The 19,662-nt window shown below is 49.5% G+C and overlaps 1 protein-coding gene across 1 annotated transcript in view; it reads right to left on the bottom strand.

Annotated features, from left to right (window-relative positions):
* The window catches only part of itga5 (integrin, alpha 5 (fibronectin receptor, alpha polypeptide)), a 34,319-nt gene that overhangs the window by 3,435 nt on the left and 11,222 nt on the right, over positions 1–19,662 (bottom strand). Inside the window, exons 3-27 of the mRNA XM_047040637.1 lie at positions 17,187–17,287; positions 16,522–16,645; positions 15,962–16,023; positions 15,812–15,857; positions 15,591–15,716; positions 15,381–15,425; positions 15,092–15,135; positions 14,792–14,848; positions 14,023–14,075; positions 13,691–13,899; positions 13,315–13,506; positions 13,165–13,210; positions 12,913–13,026; positions 11,554–11,609; positions 10,962–11,119; positions 10,709–10,846; positions 8,328–8,395; positions 6,702–6,852; positions 6,403–6,495; positions 5,004–5,083; positions 4,771–4,851; positions 4,486–4,591; positions 3,912–4,070; positions 3,016–3,123; positions 913–1,026 (exon numbers count right to left, since the gene is read on the bottom strand). Of these exons, the coding sequence (XP_046896593.1) occupies positions 913–1,026; positions 3,016–3,123; positions 3,912–4,070; positions 4,486–4,591; positions 4,771–4,851; positions 5,004–5,083; positions 6,403–6,495; positions 6,702–6,852; positions 8,328–8,395; positions 10,709–10,846; positions 10,962–11,119; positions 11,554–11,609; positions 12,913–13,026; positions 13,165–13,210; positions 13,315–13,506; positions 13,691–13,899; positions 14,023–14,075; positions 14,792–14,848; positions 15,092–15,135; positions 15,381–15,425; positions 15,591–15,716; positions 15,812–15,857; positions 15,962–16,023; positions 16,522–16,645; positions 17,187–17,287 (2,531 nt within the window). The remainder of the gene's footprint in view (positions 1–912; positions 1,027–3,015; positions 3,124–3,911; positions 4,071–4,485; positions 4,592–4,770; positions 4,852–5,003; positions 5,084–6,402; positions 6,496–6,701; positions 6,853–8,327; positions 8,396–10,708; positions 10,847–10,961; positions 11,120–11,553; positions 11,610–12,912; positions 13,027–13,164; positions 13,211–13,314; positions 13,507–13,690; positions 13,900–14,022; positions 14,076–14,791; positions 14,849–15,091; positions 15,136–15,380; positions 15,426–15,590; positions 15,717–15,811; positions 15,858–15,961; positions 16,024–16,521; positions 16,646–17,186; positions 17,288–19,662) is intronic.

Consider the following 19,662-nt stretch of genomic DNA (forward strand, 5'->3'; position numbering starts at 1 on the left):
AAGACGCTGGGTCAGATGGGGAACCTCTGGTTCAGAGAAGCGGTTCTTCTGTCAGCACTTCACAACAATGCCAATCCGTATAATCACAAACTCTGAGCTCTGGGTAGGAGTTCAGCTCCTAACCAGGAGGTGGCAGTACTATCCTACACAGAGAAGCCTGCAGTTTGTCCAGAATTGCTGGCTCTACCCCCATTGACATTCCAATCCTATGAGAAGCCACAACCGCCACCTAATGAATTTTCAATGCAGTCACACAATGTGCCTTGTCCTACAGCAGATGAGAGCATGTAAGGTCCTTTTTAAGAAAGGCCTATGTAAAGACATGCCTGTAAACTCAATGCAATACTCAATACACTGCATGATACACAAACTCCTTCAAAGGGCTGTTTAATTTGCACACCCAGTTTGCTACCGTTCACCCCAAATATTTGAGCACTGTGCACACTGGCAGACTCCAGCCCTCTCCTAATATCACTCCTGACATCCAGTCAATACAATGAACTGGGAAAGACAGAGTCATTATTTGTATCCTACAGTCTCAAATTTGAGGTTTTAATCCTTGGTGTTTTCTTTGTAGCTGTTTAAAATCAGGGCTCAGCAGCATTCTCTCTTGCCAAAACCCTGACATGAACAAATAGACAGCACTGTGATTGAGCAGAAAGGAAACATACAGTATAGTCTACTCCCGTGCCATGCCACATGTCATCTGGCACAAATGGGTCTAACTCCCTGCACATGTAGAGCCGTAAACCTGACACAACCCCCAGCCCCAGGTCCTGAGACACCCAGAGGACTGGCAGCTTCTCTTTCTGCTTTGTCTCATGTTTATGTTCGTGTTAGATGGTATTTGCCCCTTGCGATTTAGGCAGGTGTTTTGATGCGTGTGGTCGAGTCTGGTTGTCATCTTCATACCTCCATAAAGGTCTCAGCCCAGATCCGGGAGCGGACCTTGAGGATGGCACTGGTCCCCTTCTCAAGAAGACCCACGTTACACTGAAGCATCCAGCACTCCGAGTTGGAACAGGACTTATAAAATGAAAGGAGAGAGAGAGAGCATTACATTGAGAGCACTGTAGTGCTAACTCATTTTCCTCAACATGGATTTCCAGGACAGACAAAATAAACAATCTAACATTCTGTGAGGCGTAACTCTAAAATTGTTGAAAACATGAATTACAGGCTAACTGTAGAAGGCCAAACAAGACAGGAAGGACAGGGATGGGATAGGAGGAAGGGCAATAACGTGTAATAATGTTAAATGTTTTTGCCAAATAAATATAACAAAGAGCCCAATGTTATGATCTTTATCCAGGCCTGCTTCGAATTAGTGAGAGATTGAGGGAATGTCATGAGACTGTAAAAATGCAGCATGCAGTCACCGCTCTTCACATTATTGCCCAACCGCTGAAACCAGACTAGTTTTCACAAGGCTTTAGAGTATGCAATCTTAATTAGACCCTCATAATGGGCACTCTGCATTCTCAACCTCCACTAACTGAGTTGTCGAGTCTGAGTTGCAGACGGACCACCCTGGACTGAGAGGTGTCAGTGGGTAGACTTGGACTACGGACAGCAGACGCTGGGTCATAGAGGGACCGCCCCCGGTCTTGTACCCCAGCACCAGGCTTCGACAAGCTTAATAAGGTCACCTAGACAGGCAGGGAGAGTTTCACTCCACTCCCTCCTCCCAGACATCCCTGGTGCCCTCAAGCACCAAGGCGGAGAGGCTTGTTGGATGCTGGGAGGATTGATGGAGGCTGGGGGAGACTAGGGGAGGACAATGCGCCTGGGGAAACAGGTTGGACATGGTCCAGTGGCATAAACACCAAGGCCCCCCTCCCTTCCCTGACCTTCACTGGTGGGGAGGGGGACATCAAGGTCAGCGTCATTGGCCGCTGCAGGCGGGTTCCCACATACAGAATGAACATAACGCCTGGCTACAGCTTGTGCTTGGTGAATGAAGGCCATGTGTACATATGAACAATGACATTTCATGCTTTTTCACTTTTGAAATAACTCTTTCTCCTCATTTGCAGCTCTGCTGCGACAATGACAGTCATCCCCTTCATTTCAGTCCAGCCCTCTAGAAACAGAGCCAGTCCACAGACTACCAACACACTATTCTTTCAACAAGAGACACTTTGAACACAGACGCCTGTCCTCCCAAGCACTAAAAACAAAAGTGCAGAGAGAAAAAATGAAAAGAATGGGCGCCTTCATAGAAACGTGTCATCAGGCAGGCTTGATAAACGAGTGCACTTAGAAGCAACAGTCAGCAGGACAATGAGGCCTTTCACGTTGCCAGGTAGTGTCAGACACAGGGAGAACTACCTGCAGCTGGCTGCTTCAATAGGGCCAGTGTATGCCAGGGGGCAGGGGAGCCTGGTCTAACAACACCCTGAGTGGAAAATTAGAGGCCAGCCAGCAAACTACGCAGGGCATCACAACCCCCCACCTCACTCTGTCCCCCAGACCAAACCCCATCCCCACTACCTACCCAGCCTTTAAAGTTAATCACCACAGCAGGACCACCCCCACACCCTCTGACCCCTCCCTCTTAATGACATCATAACCTGGTAAGCCAATCCCAGGGGGGCGGTTAGAGCGCAGGGACACCAGCTCAGAGACGCATGGCCTGAGGACATTTAGAGGAGCACAGCTCCAGCTCTCCATCTACAGTCTGATCTACAGGCCTGGGCCTCGACTCTCCTCTCGTATGTTTGTCTCATTTCTCTTCACTGTTTGACAATATGGGATGACCCTTCACCTTAACAGTAAACACACGCCTGTCAGCCTGTCACTCACTGTTTGAGCAACCTTGCTTTTATGTCCCCCACTGCAAAGTCATCACCTTACAGCCTGGAGCTTTTCTTCTACACATAAACAAGAGCCAACTCCATCTACATCTCAGTCAGTGTATAGTGTACTGTAGTGGTAACCCACAACTCCCCCCTCCCTGGGAGACTCCATAGACTGAGTGCTGGTGTGTGTGTGTGTGAGTGTGTGACGTCTCACCAGGTTAGCAAGCTCAGCCAGCTGGTCTCTGTGGACCTCCCTCCTCTCGATGACATGCTCATGGCCTTGCGTCAGTACGGGCGGCTGCTCTGTTGATGCCTGCTGGAGCTGAGGAGGGAACACACACACACACAATGAGGTCAACACGGACACTGACCTCACCAGCGAGAAGGGCAAACCACCCCATTCTGTCAATATGAGGCCTAATGGTAGTGGGTCAGGCTTTTGTCTCCCATCTCATTAATCTAAAGCATGTGATCTTTCCTCTGCTAGGAATCCCATGAAAACACACTTGGCTGTACACGTCGCTGAGGGTGGGGGGGGGAGGGATAGAACATTGCTAAATAGACACCCCTTCTGAGTGCAGTTCAGCATCTGGACAGCTTCATATTTAAACAGAAACAACAAGCTAGATGAAGACCTGAGGCTAGAGCCCAGTATAAGGGGGCAACTCCTCAGATCTGGGAGATCAGGGAGAGGATGGGTTCAGAAGTGGTTCTTTAGACTAAGGGAGGAGCAGGAACATCAAAGGGCTGCTGTGGAGTGTCCTGGGTAGGGCAGAGAGGAGGGAGGGACCAGGATGAGAGAGAGAAGGAGGGAGGAGGAGGATGGGTGTGGGCCTGAGAGAGGGAGACCAGTCTTAATCACACGCTGAATTAGAACCTGTGGGACATCTTCACAGTGCTTGCTCTCTCTGAAGTGTGCTCCTCCACACACACATCTGACTCCTTCTCATCCTCATTGGACCCTGAGAAATAGGAGTGTGCACACTCACACACCCAAAACCTAGCTCCTAACCAAACCCACCTTGGAATTACAGCGAACATTGCAAATTACAGTTGCATCTCTACACCTTCTGAGACCAAATATGTCCACAGTGGTGGCTGGGAGCTGACCTTGAGCTGAAGGTGGTTCATAGTGTGGTTGGTGGTGCAGTTGAGAGGCCCCTCTGTGGAGAACTCCAGGGGGTAGACGAGACTGTGGCCCTGCACACTGAGAGGACAGTGCAGCTGGAGCAGGGTGTGGCTGATGTGACTGGGGCCGTTGTTCACCAGCTACAGAACACCAACCAGAGAGAGGCATTATGAAGACAACCCCTCCACCCCATCCTTCAGACACAGTACATTCACATCTGTGGGAAGCTCAAAATATAATGACAATTTAACATGCTGAGTCATTTCGTCTTCAGAGCTGTCGACTGCTCTGTGAGAGGTAGCCCTCGTAAAGGAAGAAAAAGTGAAGTGAGGAAATCCAGGTTCCCAGTGCGTGTTCGGTTATCACTCTTCTCTTATTCTACCTTGTTCACTGCCCTGGGGAATCATGTTTTACACACAAAGGCCAGTGTCTGCCTTCTACACCACTCCTCTACTGCTTCCTGTTGATTCTGCCAGGCTAGCAGAGCTGGCTAGCATGCTAAGCCTCTGTCTCCTGTCTAGCCAGCAGGCTCCTGGAAGGATTTGGTCTGTTTACCTCATAGACATGCTGCACTGCAGGACCGATGTCCGCCTCCACCTGGCGGCTTTTGGTAACCTTCCAGTTACTTGGAGGGAAGAAGACCTTGTCTGGCCGTGACACTCTGCAAACATGGAGAAAGACACACAGAGTATGTGTGTTTAGAGAGCGGGTGGCTGTGTTTAGGGGGACAGTGAGTAAGTGTAAGGAGAGAATGAGACTGTGAGTTCCAGAGGTTCTCTCTGCTCCGGGAGGAAAGGGGGAAACCTAAGCCTGGCAGAGCTTCCTCGTCCCTGAACTCACCCCTGTAGAATAACATCAGCCTGGACCACCACCTCCAGCCTGTAGGGAACCACCTCACTGTGGGAATTGTTCTCATTTTTACTGTTCAGAGAGAGAGAGAGAGAGAGAGAGAGACAAGGGTCGAAAGAAGACACAATTTTTACTTTCAAGCAACATGATTTGGATGATCTGAAGAAAGGCTGATTCATGGGTTCATCGGGTCTGAAAACACGTGAACCAAGATGAGGCCCCACCTGCGAATCTGCAGCTCAAACTGAACAGTCTTGCGAGTGTCCTTCAGCCGGGGCACTGTGAACCTCAGACCTGCCCACAGCTGCAGAGAAATCATCATCAGTCATCAGTCATCATCACCATTCTAACAAAAAGACAGTCTCTAAACCTTAACCCACCATAGACAGTCAACACAAAGACATGTCTGCAACATGAGGCCCAGCGGACTGGCAGGGATGAATGTCATGCTGCTGCAGCTGACAGACGTGGAGCTGAGGCTGGGTGAAACCCCTGTGCGTCAACGCTACGGGATGACCCACATCCAGAAACATCCAGACATCAGAGAGAGCTGGAGTGAGGAGGCTCCCCTTCTTTAATACATTAACGCTCCAGCATACCAGGGGATCCAGGGTTCCCAGGCTGCCAACACTCTCCTCCTCCCCTCCCCGGGCTGCTCTGCTCTGGGGTCAGTCCCTCTCTGATCTCCCTGCCTGGCTGGCTGGCTGGCACACAGCTGCTCTACACCTGGACAGGTCCAGACGACTCAGGAGCTGTGCTCCCATTCCACTGCCCGCATTATTTAATCTGAACCTCTTTGATTTTCCACCCCAACTGCACGCATGTACAGCACAGTAATTGCAATCAGGAGGCTTGTGAGAGTGTGTGTGTGTGTGTGTGTGTGTCAAGAACATCAGTCTGATATGAGAAAATCTGTTTGACAGACAGCATCTGCTGCTGCTGACTAGAATAGTCAGACATCCTGATATATAGCTGATCTACTCCAGGGATAACATTCAAACTAGCTCTCTGGAACACACACACACACACTTGTGCAGTAGGGGCTTTGGCTGAAAGTCTGAATATAATTTACATATTTTAATTCCCACTGCTCCAGCTAGTATTTCGCACAGTGAGAACCTGTCTATCAGACAGGTCTGCCTAACCCTCTCCTATGATGTTTGCCTCAGTCCTACAATTTTCCTCTGCAGACACAGAGCAGTGTCTGTGGTCTGTCACCAGTCACCAGGCAATTAGACAGGGAAACTAACCACATCCCCAGCATGGGAGCAGAGCATGGATGGAGATAAACGTCCTTCTTGAACGGGAACCTCCTGTTCCACTGCTGCCTGATGAATGAAAAGACTGGCCCTTCCTGTGCAGCCCTCACCCACCCCTCAGATGACAAACTATCCTGCTGTGAGCAGGAAGCCAGGAAGCCGTGTCACTTGTGTGGATGACTGCTTCCTGTCACATTAAACTGCCTTGAATACCACCTTCCATCAACACTTCAGTGGCAGTTTTTTCCTAATAAATTGACCGGAACAGGAGAAACTGTTTAGTCCTAGTTTTATGGTCCTTGTCAACATGGCCAGGATATATCCCTGTCCCCCATCATAACCATGACAGTTTCCATGTTCTTACACTGGTGCCAGCCTTCATGGGGTTGCCCAGGTCACAGCTCAGGTAGCGGGTCTGGTTCTCAGTCTCATAGCTGCAGGTCAGCTGGGTCAGGCTCTGGAAGGGGAGACACCAAGAGATGGGATGTGACACATGAGAATCATCTACTACTTAATACCTCTTAATACTAGCTCCACATAGGATTTCTCTGATGAGCTGTTTTGTGAGGAAAGCCTAGACATGCAACTAATATTAGACAGGACCTCTTCTGTAGATAATGGTTCCGGTGAGTACTGGGTTGCATGTTTAGTACATCTATTCACCTCATTATTGCGGGCTATACCACTGTAGTCTGCTTCAGGGGGCAACACCACATACAACTCAGCTTCATAGGCCCCGCCCTCCCCCTCGTTCCTGGCGTTGAAAGTCAAGGTCAACGAGTTGTCGTCACCTAGGTAGACTTCCTTCCTGTCCCTGAGGACCCAACAAAAACAGAAATTGATTAGAAATAGGGTCAGGGGTTAGGTCACAAGGTGGCAGGTCTCCTTGGGTAAATAAGCATTCAAATGGGTGTAAGAGGGTGCCATTATACTAACAAAAACACAAATGCTGTGAGCACAAAAACATTTAGATCTGTGAAAAGTCTAGACCTTCACATTAGCACATTGCTGTTGCCTTAATGCTTTTTTCTGCTTAGTCCCTTCCTGTTCCACCTTAGGCTTAGTGCTCTACATATCAGTTAGATTTAGAGCCGGGAGAAAACCCAAAACACATCAGTTAGATTCATCTCCGGAAACCCACACCCCCCCCCACCCGAATGAAAAACATTTCCAATGTAGCTATAAAGTCATACATGCAATAGAGCATAGTCTGGGACTGTTAAACACCTCCCCCTTCCCCTCGTCTTTCTCTCCTTCACCCTCTAGCTCCATCTCTACATCTCCCTCCCCCTGCCCCTCCACAGCTCTGAACAATGAGGAACCCCATATGAGGGCCACACAGACGATTCTAATTACACCCTGGCCTCATAACGCAGGCAGAGGAAACAACACGGACCACATTTCTGAAGTTGATCCACTGCTGGTTGGGGAGACAGCTAGTCAGACTCCAACAGGCATCACACTTTTTAAACCAAACAATGGTTAAAACGAGAAAACACCACAAAACCTTAAACCCTTCCTCTGGGACATAGGTTTCACAGGTTATGTGCCTTGGCAGAGAAAATATGACTTGTACGTAAGCTCCTAAGGCAAGCTAATGCAGGAATGTCATTATCCTTAAATGAACTCCGTCAAAATATATGTATTTATTTTGAATTAAACTTTAGGAACCAATATATTAATTATCATACATGTGCTGTATAGGTTACACAATACATTGAACATAGAGCTGGGGAGTAAATAAATATAGAAATCAAATTTCTAAATGAGAGGGCAAGAGAGAGGGAGGGAGGAATGAGGGGGAATGTTATTTTTGAGGAAAACGCTCCCAGATCAAATCAAAGTGGAACGTCGAACATTGGTCTCAGAAGCTGCTGCAGAGAGGCTGGGAGGCTGGGGCTCTCTGGCACACCACTCCCCAGACTTTCCAAACACAGCCCTTTCATCTCTCCTGTCTTTTTCCCCTTATAGTCTGTCAGCCAATCACAGCACCTGTAGAGCAGTGCTCCTTCCTGTTTTCACAGGAGAGTATCCCCCTGCTCTGCTGCAGCATTGAGACTGTTAACAGCATTCTCTGGCATGCTAAACCAAACAAAGCAGGCGAGTACGACAACAGCTGTATTTATCCTTCAGCAAAGTAACAAGTTCCATTTCTCATTAGCAAAGCAGGGGTGAAGAGTTCATGTGGTTCTGTACACAGTTTAGCATCCATAATCCACGTCTGGTGCGTTTCCTATGGTGCATATGCTTCTGGATGCCAAAGGACTAAAAGGAAATCAAGGTACTCACCCGTGTACAGCCAGCTTCAGGTCAGGGACACAGATGTTGTCTTCTCCACAGTCAAGCAGAATCTGGGCCTAGAAAAAAACAATAGGGGAGGTTAAAGGGTCTAAGAAGACCTCGACAGATGCATGATTATCTGAACTACGGAGACAAGACTTTGGAATGACGGCAGCAGGAAGGGAAATGTAACAAAATGACTAATGCATTCCACTCCACCTCCCACCTAAACATCCACCCTGTCAGCAGCTGGCTCAGTCTGATGACTCATGCTGCTATATGTATCCAGGTGTATAAGGACCCCCAGAACAGGTTCCCGGAACCCAGACAGGAAGTGGAGAGACTGAGCCTGGGGGAGATGTACCCAAAGACGCAGCCCTGCCAGGAGACCATCCCAGCCTTCCTACGTCCACATGACTCCGCTCAGCGGCAGACCGCACGTGCACCACAGGCTACGCCACCCCAGTGCACCACACGACACACACGACCAGCTGAGGGAGGGGCCGGGAGTTGGGGGGCCCTAGGCTGGCATAGAGACACCAGATATTCCACAAGACCATGGGGTGAAGGTCTGATCCAGAGATTACTGATAAAGGGAGAAGAAAGACAGGATGGGGCCAGGCATGGTGCAGTGTGGCGGGGTGCTCTCTCTCTGAACGCGGAGAGGGGAGCAGTGAAAGCCCTTGGGAGGGTAATTGCTTCCCTGTGTGATTGGGACGCAGCATGATGATGTTGTGGATGAGGATAATAAATAGAAGTGGATGGAGATTAGAGAGCGCCCAGCGCCTCCCCTGTCATTAGCCAGTCAGGGGTTCTAATCAGGGACACTGGGGGAACCACCAGGCCTCCACAGCCCATAGGCTGGCTGGCCCACTGTCAGCCTGTCAGTCAGTCACCAATCCATGCAGTTAAAAACAACAACAACAACAACACAGAGCAGAGAGCTCAAGGGCATGTCGTTCACTGTAGGGCTCCATGTCAAGTGCACATAAGAAACAAAGTTAGAACATCATTGGAAATGACACTGCAGGTCCTTGAGAAAAGGACATGTTCAGGGCCTCAAAAACCAACGTCAACAACTACTTAAAAATTCTCTCAACACCAAAAGGTTCTCTACTCTCTCGTGGACATGTGGAATCCTGTGAAGCTCCGTATTCAGAGGCGCACTGTGTAGCATCCACTCTCATGCCCCCGCCTTACGGCAACATATGGACTGCATTACCGCATGAAACTGCGCTGGGACTGAGCGGCAGCAGTGATCTCTCACTCTCACTCAACACCAGAGGGTGCGACGACGACGCTGGCCCGACACACACTCTGCAACACACACATCCTGCCCGACACACTCTGCAACACACACATCCTGCCCGACACGCAAATCCATATGGACAAATCAATAAGGCCCAGACTGTGGTGGAGAGTCACTCAACCCTACTCTGTTTACATGCTGTTACATTCACACAGGGTAGCTATGATTAATGAAGTATGTTAGCAGTTTTTCACTGCTCCCCTCCCCCAACATGCCCGGGCATTCCCTCCTGTGAGGACGAAAATAAGAAAGGATTTTTCAAGCCTCAGTCTGAGCACAGGGTCTTGGTGTCTTTGTTCTGGTGTAGTAATAACAACAAACCCACTTCAGTTGGAGGCCCTGCAGCTTCAAATCAGGGGAGACACCAATGGCAGGGCTTACAGCACAGGAAATAGAAACAGAAATACAGAGGGGAGAGAGGAGAGAAAGAGAGCAAAAGATCGAACGGCAACCTTTTTCCCCAAAATTCCCCAGTCCAGCGGTTATTGCTGAGCTCACATATGGTGCGCGTCGCCCCACAGCACAAGGCAGTAAGCCCACACGTTGAGCCAAGCGCGCTCTCTGCCAGGGGAAAACTGGCAAAACTCAGACAAATCTCAACCAGATGGGCACATGGCCTGCGAGAACTCCACCCAGAAATATCTATTAACCCTGTGTGTCTGTGCAGCACTGGAACACACCGGCTCTGAAGCGTTACACAGCCGACAGGGCCCGCTGCTATTCCTGGTGGGGTCATCAAGCACCACCGCCGGTCTACACATGCCTCACATTGTCTGGTCAAAAACGGCTTTCCAGACCCTCTGGACCCCTTCCCAGCAGAGCAGTTTAGGAATAACAGGGGAAGCAGACCGAGTCATTTCAGAGAGGGGGTTGGAGGGCTGTGAGGTTGTGTGTGTGTGAGGGGCTGGCTGCTGCAGGTGATGTCATCACCATCAGCTCTGAGAGAAAGAGGCTTTCCATTCGGTCTCATTCATTACCACAGAGCAGTGGTCCACATTGAGCTCACAGGCTTTCCCCTCACTATCCCCGGGCTTAGTGGAGCTGTGCTCCGTGTCTGGAGGGAGCTGGGAGTTCAAGGTACCTTCTGCTCGATGAGCTCAGTGGTCTGGTAGTTGAGGATGGGCCTGAGGCCGTGGGAGTCAGCAGCTGCTTGGGGGTCCAGGCTGAAGTTCAGGGCGATGTAGATGGAGGACAGCTTGTCCCTGAACTCTTTCTCATCCTGCCAAAACACGCCCGCAAAAACACCTCATCAGAATGGGGTTCCTCCCTGGCACGAGGCAAGGAGAACGTCGCAGCTGTTTATGGGAACGGGTGTTTTTACTGGAGAAGCTCACCCGAAGGTAGATCTTGGTGTCCTGACACACCCGCTCTCCGTTGCGCAGCCTGACACGCTTCTGAAGCACGGCCTGCTGGGAGTCCAGGAACAGAGCCCTCTTCACGGCTCCCTTCTGCTTGTGCTTCAGCCGGTCCAGCTGCACCTCCACCTGGAAGTCTGGATTCATCACACACACACACACAGATGAGCATTCACGGCATCATGAATGTTCCATTGCTTTGCACCATCACAAAAAAGACTGCAGGTATGCACACCCCCCAGCTGAGTCCAGCCAGACAATGCAGGCAATGTAGCTGGAGACATATGGCTCACAGAGTAGAGTAAACTGTGTATATATGTGAGGGAGTCATTAAAGGAATAATTGCAAAGGGTTGATAGGGTTGTGAATGAACACAGAAAGAGGTGTTTGGACTGTGGGTCATGTGGATTGGAGCACAAATCTGGAGTTAGATACTGCTCTTCATCATTTGTCATAATACAAGTTGAATGCAAGAATGACTGCCAAGGTAATTCAGCTGACACAATGCTGTGGATTCAGATAGATGGATCTGAGAGTTGTGTGTGATACAAAGCAGATGCAGTCGACTCACCGAGGCTGTCTGGTAGGTACTTCCCATTAGCGGACAGGCAGAAACTCAGGTTGACACTAGAAGACAGAAGATAAAGACAAGGCATCAATATACAAAACGCATATGCACAAAGACAGATGGGAACCCCCCCCCCCTACTTTTCCTTCACCTTCCTCCTAAAGCTACCTCCTGCTCTCTCTCTCTCTCTCTCTCTCTCTCTCTACCTCTCTCTGGCTGAACACTGGCTCATATTGCTGGGTTGCAACACAATGGAACAATACTAAACTAGGGATATACTGTTGAATAATGATGTTTGGGAAAGTGGTGGCACCTGACTTCTCTCACCAACCAAGTGTACAAATTGGTGTATCCACTGTACATCTACCCCCCTCCCTCCAAACACTGTGGAATGACTGAGCTCAGGAGGGTGAAATTGAGTTGCGTCTCGTGTGTCCGTCCCTGCCAGTGAACAGGGAGCTTCTGTGCGAGCCTGCAGCTCTCTCCCATGACATCAGCCCCAGCTGACGCCATCCAGGAGTCAGCAACACTAACCCTGATCCCTGCACTAGCAGAGCCACGCTGGAAACAGTCAGCGGAGGAAGGTGACAAAGAATGAAGGAAGACATTTGAGGAAGAAACAGGAGTTGGAGTGGAGAGGTAGGAAAACAGGGCAGCGAGAGCGGTGGTTGTGTGTGTGTGTGTGTGTGTGCTCCAGCGCCTGCTTGCGTACGAGCGTGTGCGTGCACACCAGCGACCCTGCCCCTTGATGTTTCCCAGCTGTGTTCCACCACCAAACAATCTCTCACTCAGAGCAACAGCCAAACCTGCTGACCCCTCCCGCAACGTCCCCCCCTCCCCCTCTCTCTCTCTCTCCACCCCCTTTCCTTTCCCTCTCCCGCCCTCCATCCGTCAATCCACTCCTCTCTCCCATATCACTAGGCAACACAACATAATCACGAAGCATGTATAAACAAGCGTTTCCGTTATGGATGTGAAGTAGGAGAGCAGCAGACAGGAACATGGGCGCTGGCCACGTGCAGCGGCGTGCAGCCCTCTCCTGCCTCCTCGGTCGACACGAGCAGCACCTCACAACGCTGCTATACAACAAGCTGTTATTCTACTGCTCCTCTGCACAATGTGGCCTGCTAGGAAGTTACTATGAACATAGGTCACCCGTTAAGACTTGACCGTCCCCAAATGAATAACATGATTGTTGCTGAGAGTGATACTGTTCTCTGAGACTTCCTGTCTGAGCAGTGTGAGAGCTGGGGGACGCCCCCTGGATAGTGGAGGGCTGTGTGTGTGTGTGTGTGTGTGTATAGCCAGCGGTTAGACACAACACGCTGGGTTAATGGAGGCTGGGAACCAGACCGCACTTACCAAGAGACAGACATGCTGGTGTTGTCGCTCTGCACAATGCAGTTCTTCTCCTCAGGGTTGATCATGGTGGGGTACACAATCAGGGAGGCACTGGTGTTGACTATGGGACGGGACCTGAAGGGGGAACATGGAACTGTTAACCGCTGATCAGGGTCACGACTGGACAAATCTCACATCAATAGAATAATAACATTCAACACTATGAATGAATGAATGGACAGACTAACAGTGGTTCAAAGTGGTGTGCATTACCTGTAGAGAATGGCCTTGTCCACACCAAAAGCACCAACGATAAGATCTGTGGGATATCACAAAACCTCATTAGTTAAAAGGCAATATGTGAATAACCATATCTAAGTTCTCATTGATGTTCACAATCACCAGCATTGGTCCTTCGCTTACCTGGGTAGCCATTCATGTCCAGGTCTTTGGCTCCCCTCAGAGCAAATCCAAAGCTGGCAGGAACCGTCCCTGAAGCCCATTGGCCAGTTATCACCTGAGAGGGCGTGTCCCTGAGTCCACCGGCATATCCGTTGTAGATGAGCACCAACCCCTGCTTCTCCTCTCCACCAAACGGACAGCTGATGGCCACATCTAGAGACACAGGAGACAGCAGGGAGTAAGAAGAGGTTCCAGTCCTGGCCAGGTTAAGAGCTCATCTGACCATAACCCTAAAAACAACAGATACCACTGATCTGCTTTGAGGAACAATTCCAATGTGGCACAAAGACAGTCAGAGAACCTGACACAACCTCCAGTGCTGCCCCAGTCCTCTCACCGTTGTATCCGTCCTGGTTGAGATCTCCCAGAGGGGCGATGGTGCTGCCGAATCTCCCAAACACCTGGTTGCCTGTCAGGTGTGGAAGGGCTGGCTGCAGCTTGAGGACTCCCTGCTGCAGGTAGACATAGACACGGCCCACCTCCTCCAGACGCCCATCGGAATCTCGCACCATGAACATGGGGGCTCCCACCAGCAGGTCAGTCAGCCTGGGGGAGGGGAGGGGGGCATTGGGAAGTTTCTCATTTCATAAATTGTTGGATCAAGTCCGATCCAGCCACCGTACAGCTCCTCAACATGGGCTGTGAGTGAGATCGCTGACTCCTACTTACCCGTCATTGTTGACGTCCATCGTCGCCACGGCATAGCCAAAATAAGAACCCATCTGTGAAAACAAGCGTGCGTCACCTTTCCATCACATCCATGCACTAGATTTCTCCCACTGCTGCCTGCAGGCACACTAATAGTAATTCAATGTAATTCGATCCAGTTAAATGACAAAATAGACAAACTACTAGATGTAAGCTAATTTAGGTTTGACTGTTGACTGTATTCATTCATTCAAAGAATCGTGGTTTTGGTTAAGTCCATGTGAATTGAAACCAGACATTAGACTTTCCATAGCAGGCATTAAAGGGAGTATCTGGTAAATGATTCACAAAGTGTGGCTTCTGGCTAAATCTAATTGGATGCTGCTACTGCAGCAGCTCCTCACCTCATCCACGCAAAAGATCTGTATTAACGTAAGTCTAGAGAACACAGCCTGCTTTCCCAGACTCTGAAGGTAAGCAAATACAGGCCGGGGATTGTATTTATTCAGCTGAGCCAATCAGCATAATTTAAAATAGGATCACGCTCTCTTTCCATTGCCACAACCATGCTGCTCGTTTGCGAAAATTACTTCTGCACTTTACTGCAACAAATGGGCTTAGCAGGAAACCACAAAAAGGGTTCAAACCCTTGAGCAGAAACTTGTAAAGGAAAATATTTGCTAATATCATCATTTTAATGATTCTAGAGATTAGTCACTGCCATAAGAAACAACAGATGCAACCATACAGAAAATGAGATGTAGACATTGCATTAAGGGTATAAGCTCACCTGTTCACCAGTGTAATTCATCATGGACTGCAGATCACTGCCGTTAAAAATAGACACCTGCACGAACACACATGGTGAAAATCACGTTCACAGTCCAATGAAAGTATCAGGTTTTTATCATGGAATTCAATTAAACAACAGTTCTTTTTCTGCCAAGCAGCGCTATGCCTGCTTTCATTCCCTCATGCACCCCCACCCCCACCACCCTCTGAACCCCCCAAACTCTGGGTCCTGAGCCAACAGCCCAGTCCTCCCTAACAATCCCTTTTCAAAATGAGAGTAGTGATGAGGACTTCTTACCAAACCATAAAGCATGATTCCTTTTGGGACGCCAGCCACAAAATCTGAGAGGTGCACAGACAGAAATGGAGCAACGATTTAGGAGGGGAAATATCATGCAGGTCAGACCATTCCGGAACTGAAAGAATTCCAGAAATCATAACCAGCTCAATAGCAAGATAAATATTTTAGATGAGTTCAGTTCAAGTTCACTTCAGGTGTAGAAAACTGTGTGTGTTTCTATGTCTGTAAGTGTATAAACCATGTGGGCCTAAAGTCTGCAGATGTACACTTCATGGCCAAGTCTTACCTTCCTCCTGGTCTCCACTGAATTCTCCAACAGCAACAGAGTATCCTGCAGGCAGCAGGGGAGGACAGGAATTAGCCTTACTCAGCAGCCCACTGAAAACTCATATAGCTCTGATAGAGTATCTGGGTTTCATCCAATCACACTTGCATCTCAGTCCTCTTCCACCAATCCCAGCCAGCCAAGTGCATAGAGCAGGAAGGACGGTCTTACCTCTGTAGCTGTCGTCATATTTGATCTGAGCCTGTCTGGTCTGGATCTGGCCATCCACAGACTGCATGAAGTAGCCTGGGTAGTAGGCCTTGATGATCTCCTCTTTGGCAGCACTGATCACCTGGCCTGGGGAGGGGGCACAGTGGGAACATTGAGTTTTCTGTGGAGAAGGTTCATGGCTGAAGGGTCAGAGGGTGTGGAAGGGTTGTCAGGCCACATACCTTGCCAGAAGAAGCTGCCGGGCCCTCCCAGCACCACCTTTCCATCCTGGAGAACACATCAATGCAGTTTTAGACTCAATATGGTCATAGTATAGGGTACTGAATATACCTGAATCACCTTTTGGATCAAGTGATTAAGATTCATCCTACCTTAGTGAAGTCAGCACTGAATCCACCCTGGCAGTAGCCCTGGCCTCCCTCTCCAATGAACTCTGAACCAACCAGAAAGTGGTCATAGATCAGAACAACTTAGCCACATTACAACATGATGCTCCTCCCCCATAAGAGCAATTCTACCCAATACCAAAGGGATGGTCACTGTCCCCATAGGCACACATGGTTTATGCCTCTGACAGGCGTGTGTGTCTCTGAGCACTGTTACTTGAGCCCATCCCCATCCTCTCTCTCTGCTGACCCCACAGAGCTCAGCACTTAACCCCCTGTCTAGCCCCCAGCTGTGTGGACAGCTGCATTATCAGAGTCAGGGCTCATCAGTCACCTGTGTGGGTGCTTTTAGTACCTAGAGCAGTGCTCATCAGCTCTGACTGGGACCTTCGCTGTTCCTCCAATACATCTATCGCTTTTGTGTTGTTTCACATACAGTAAAGTTAGCAGTAGCTGTTTAGGTGTGGGCAATGTTTTGTCGTTGAAGTGTCGTCTATCTAGATGCACCAATGCTGGTGAGGAAGCCGAGCCGGGGATAAGCCTACCTGTGCGACAGGGAGAGTACTCCACAAACTTGGTGAAGTTGTGGACGGAGAGGTAGCAGGTTCCTGTGGTGTCAGAATGAGGGATGTCTTCTTTGGTGCGAAAGGAGTAGAGAGGGGCACAAGCCTGCGGGAGGGGAGGAGAGAGGAGAGGTGGGGAAGGACGGGGAAGTAGGGAGGGGCGAGGTAAGAAGGGAAAAGGGATGAGATGCGTTCCAGTTGCAACAACACCCTCCTGAACTTGGAGAAGACTAGGAGAGAGGTCAGTGGTACATCTGGAGCAGAGTAGCCATGTAACTCAACCCAGGTCAACCCACACAATCAGCACTCCACAACAGATGGATTTGCTTTGATGTCACGGAGGGCACAAATAACACTTTCTCCTCGGAGCAGCAGACTGGAAGTGAAAGTTGAAGCAGAATCACAACAAATCACTTGACGACGCCCTTAGAGACGAACCTTGAACAAAGAGGATCCCCAACCCTCCATGACATTAAAGCACCTCATCAGAACGTTGGCCAGACGTTTCTCATGGCCGTGTGACCCAGCCCAGACATACTCCCTTGCTGAACTGCTGAGAACCTCAGAGCCACAGAGAGAGGTTGAAAGACAAACTGCTGCTCTGCCTCACCCCCCATCTCCATGCCTGGCTGGAAGGGTCATCTTACCAGAATGGTGTCTCCGTGGGAACGCACGGTGGCGCCGAACCACTGGTGGGACTTGACTTCAGCCTGGTAGTCTGTGTCGTTGAGAGAGACTGTGCGATCCCCTGGAGAAGAAAAAAAAACAAGAGTGAGTGATGGCTCTTTAACATAACATGCATGTCTCCTCCTGGATCCTAATGCATCACTGACACTCAGTCTCCAGGTCTCTTCAACGCATCTGGACTGTTGGCTTCGTAAAAGACTAATTTAAATGAAATGTTGCATGACGAAAATATTTTCTTTTATTTTTTTGAATAATACAATATTTCAACAAGGGTCAGCCCTGCTTAGCCTGGCATGCCTGGCTAGGCCTGGCCTGGAATGGCCAGGCGTGGCCTGGTATGGTTTGGCCTCGTTGACCCTGGATCTGTTTAGCCACCTGGTCAGTAAAGCGGATCTCCCTCCTCAACACTGTGACAGCAACAGGTGACAAGACAGATGGCTAGTAGAGTCAGGTTCAAAAGGAGCTTTATTGGCAAGACGTACGTAACATCTGTGTTGCCATGGTTGGGGGTAAATGTTTCAAATCGATTCGATGGAGATGTAGATGATACAGATCGGCAATCGATGCTAGTAATACAAGTCATATTCAAAGGAAACGAGAGAGCACATTGCAAATGTACTGGAAGGAAGAATGATGAAATCTGTTATATCACTGCACTAATGGCCCACCCCACCCAGCACAGCTCAATCAAAAGTGTGTTGCAATCTCTCCGGGCCCTGGTGGAGACACAGAGATCCTGACCTGTGTGGATGTGAGGAAATCAGGCTATGCGTCAGCCCCCTCCACTCCAGCCCCTTGTTTCCCATCTCTCCTTTCCCCTACTCAACCCAGCCAGCCAGGCAGCATAGCAGCCTTGGGCCCTGGATGAGGGCCTGTTCCATGTCTTGGTTGGGAAGAAACAGAGGGGGAGGCCTGTGTCCAAGGAAAACAAACGTTCTGGCCCTGCTTCCTCCTAGCAACCTCTTAGTCATCCCTGTTTAAGCACTATTTTTCACTCCCCTCTCTCTTCAAGTTCCCTTCTGCCTCAGTCTTTTTTTTATTTCTTGGTATTCTTTTCACTTTTTACAATCTCTTCACTCTTCAGCCCAACTAACTTCCCTCCCTCTCTTCCAGTGAACTCTCTCCCTCACTCAGGGAGTCAAGACTCCCACAGACCTGGTGTGAATCTAAGGGGGGGATTAGACCTCCAATAGCTTTTCAATAACATCACGGTAGTTCTGCACCATCTCCATCAGCAGACTTTCCCTCCAACATTACTCTTCATGGCCTGCAGTCTGGTCAACCTGGACCTGGTACATACTAGTGGCAGACCATGTGAAGACAGACATGCTTTAACCATCAAAACGAACAAGCAGGAATGTTGCTTTAACTAATCTAGAATAGCTACACAGTGCCTCTTCCTAAAGCATAGCTTCTTTATATTTTCACAACTTGGAGGCCTGTGTTATTATAACAAGAGCAGCGGTGGCGAGGGGAAGTTGATTGGGCCAGAGAGCAGTGTGAAGGTTAGCTTGTCTTTCGGAACACACTAGCCCAGCAACCAGGAGCTATGGCAGGTAAATCCATCTCTATTAGACAAAACTATTCTCTACAGATCCTGTTTACGGTCAGACAAAAGAAGCTTCTCTGTCAGTGTTCGAGAGATGAGATGTGGGCTCTTCCATGACCAGACACACAACATTGACATTCATACAGTGTGACAGAGAGATGCTGGTAAGGGAATCCATATGGCCACACAAGCGTCATGTGAACTGGCCAAAGCCCAACACAGGGTTTGATTCAAGCATGAGATATGGAGAGATCCAGAGGCATGTTGCCTTAGCATGTCGTCTGAAGCCCTTCCAGGGAATGTGGGAGGAGTAACTGTTAAGGTAATGGACTGGTGCCCAGCCAGTCTGGCCCGGGTCAGACTCTCCTGGGACAGCAGGAACGGGTAGGGGTCTGGAGTGTGTCCGTACACACTCTAGTCTTTGAAATGTGTGAGAGCAGATCCATTAGTTGGGTGGAACTGAGTGTGTGTGTGTGTGTCGATAGGGTCGGAGACAAATGGCCAAATTCACTCACCACATCAGCTACCCCCAGGGGAGATTGGGAGAGAAGAGAAGAGGGAGACGAGCGACCAGGGCTCTGGTTTCTTCCCCTTTCCTGCTCCCCTTCATCTACCCTTTTACCCCCTCCTTCTCCCTCTCCACCCTGCCCCCTCTCCCATGCTGCCTCTTCCTCAGATCCCTGGGCAGTCTCTTATCTCCATGGAGGAGGAAGCGGGATGGGAGGAGGGGCCCGGGAGTGTCTGCTCCAACCACTTTGACCCAATTAGAACAGTTCATTAAATGGGTCACTAGCCTGGGTCTCTGACCCTGGGTCAGACCTCACCCACACTCAGGGAGGGCCAAATACACACTCTTGTTAAATGCTGCTCATACACATTACATAAAT

Source organism: Hypomesus transpacificus, chromosome 18 (assembly GCF_021917145.1).
Source record: "Hypomesus transpacificus isolate Combined female chromosome 18, fHypTra1, whole genome shotgun sequence".
Classification (NCBI taxonomy): domain Eukaryota; kingdom Metazoa; phylum Chordata; class Actinopteri; order Osmeriformes; family Osmeridae; genus Hypomesus; species Hypomesus transpacificus.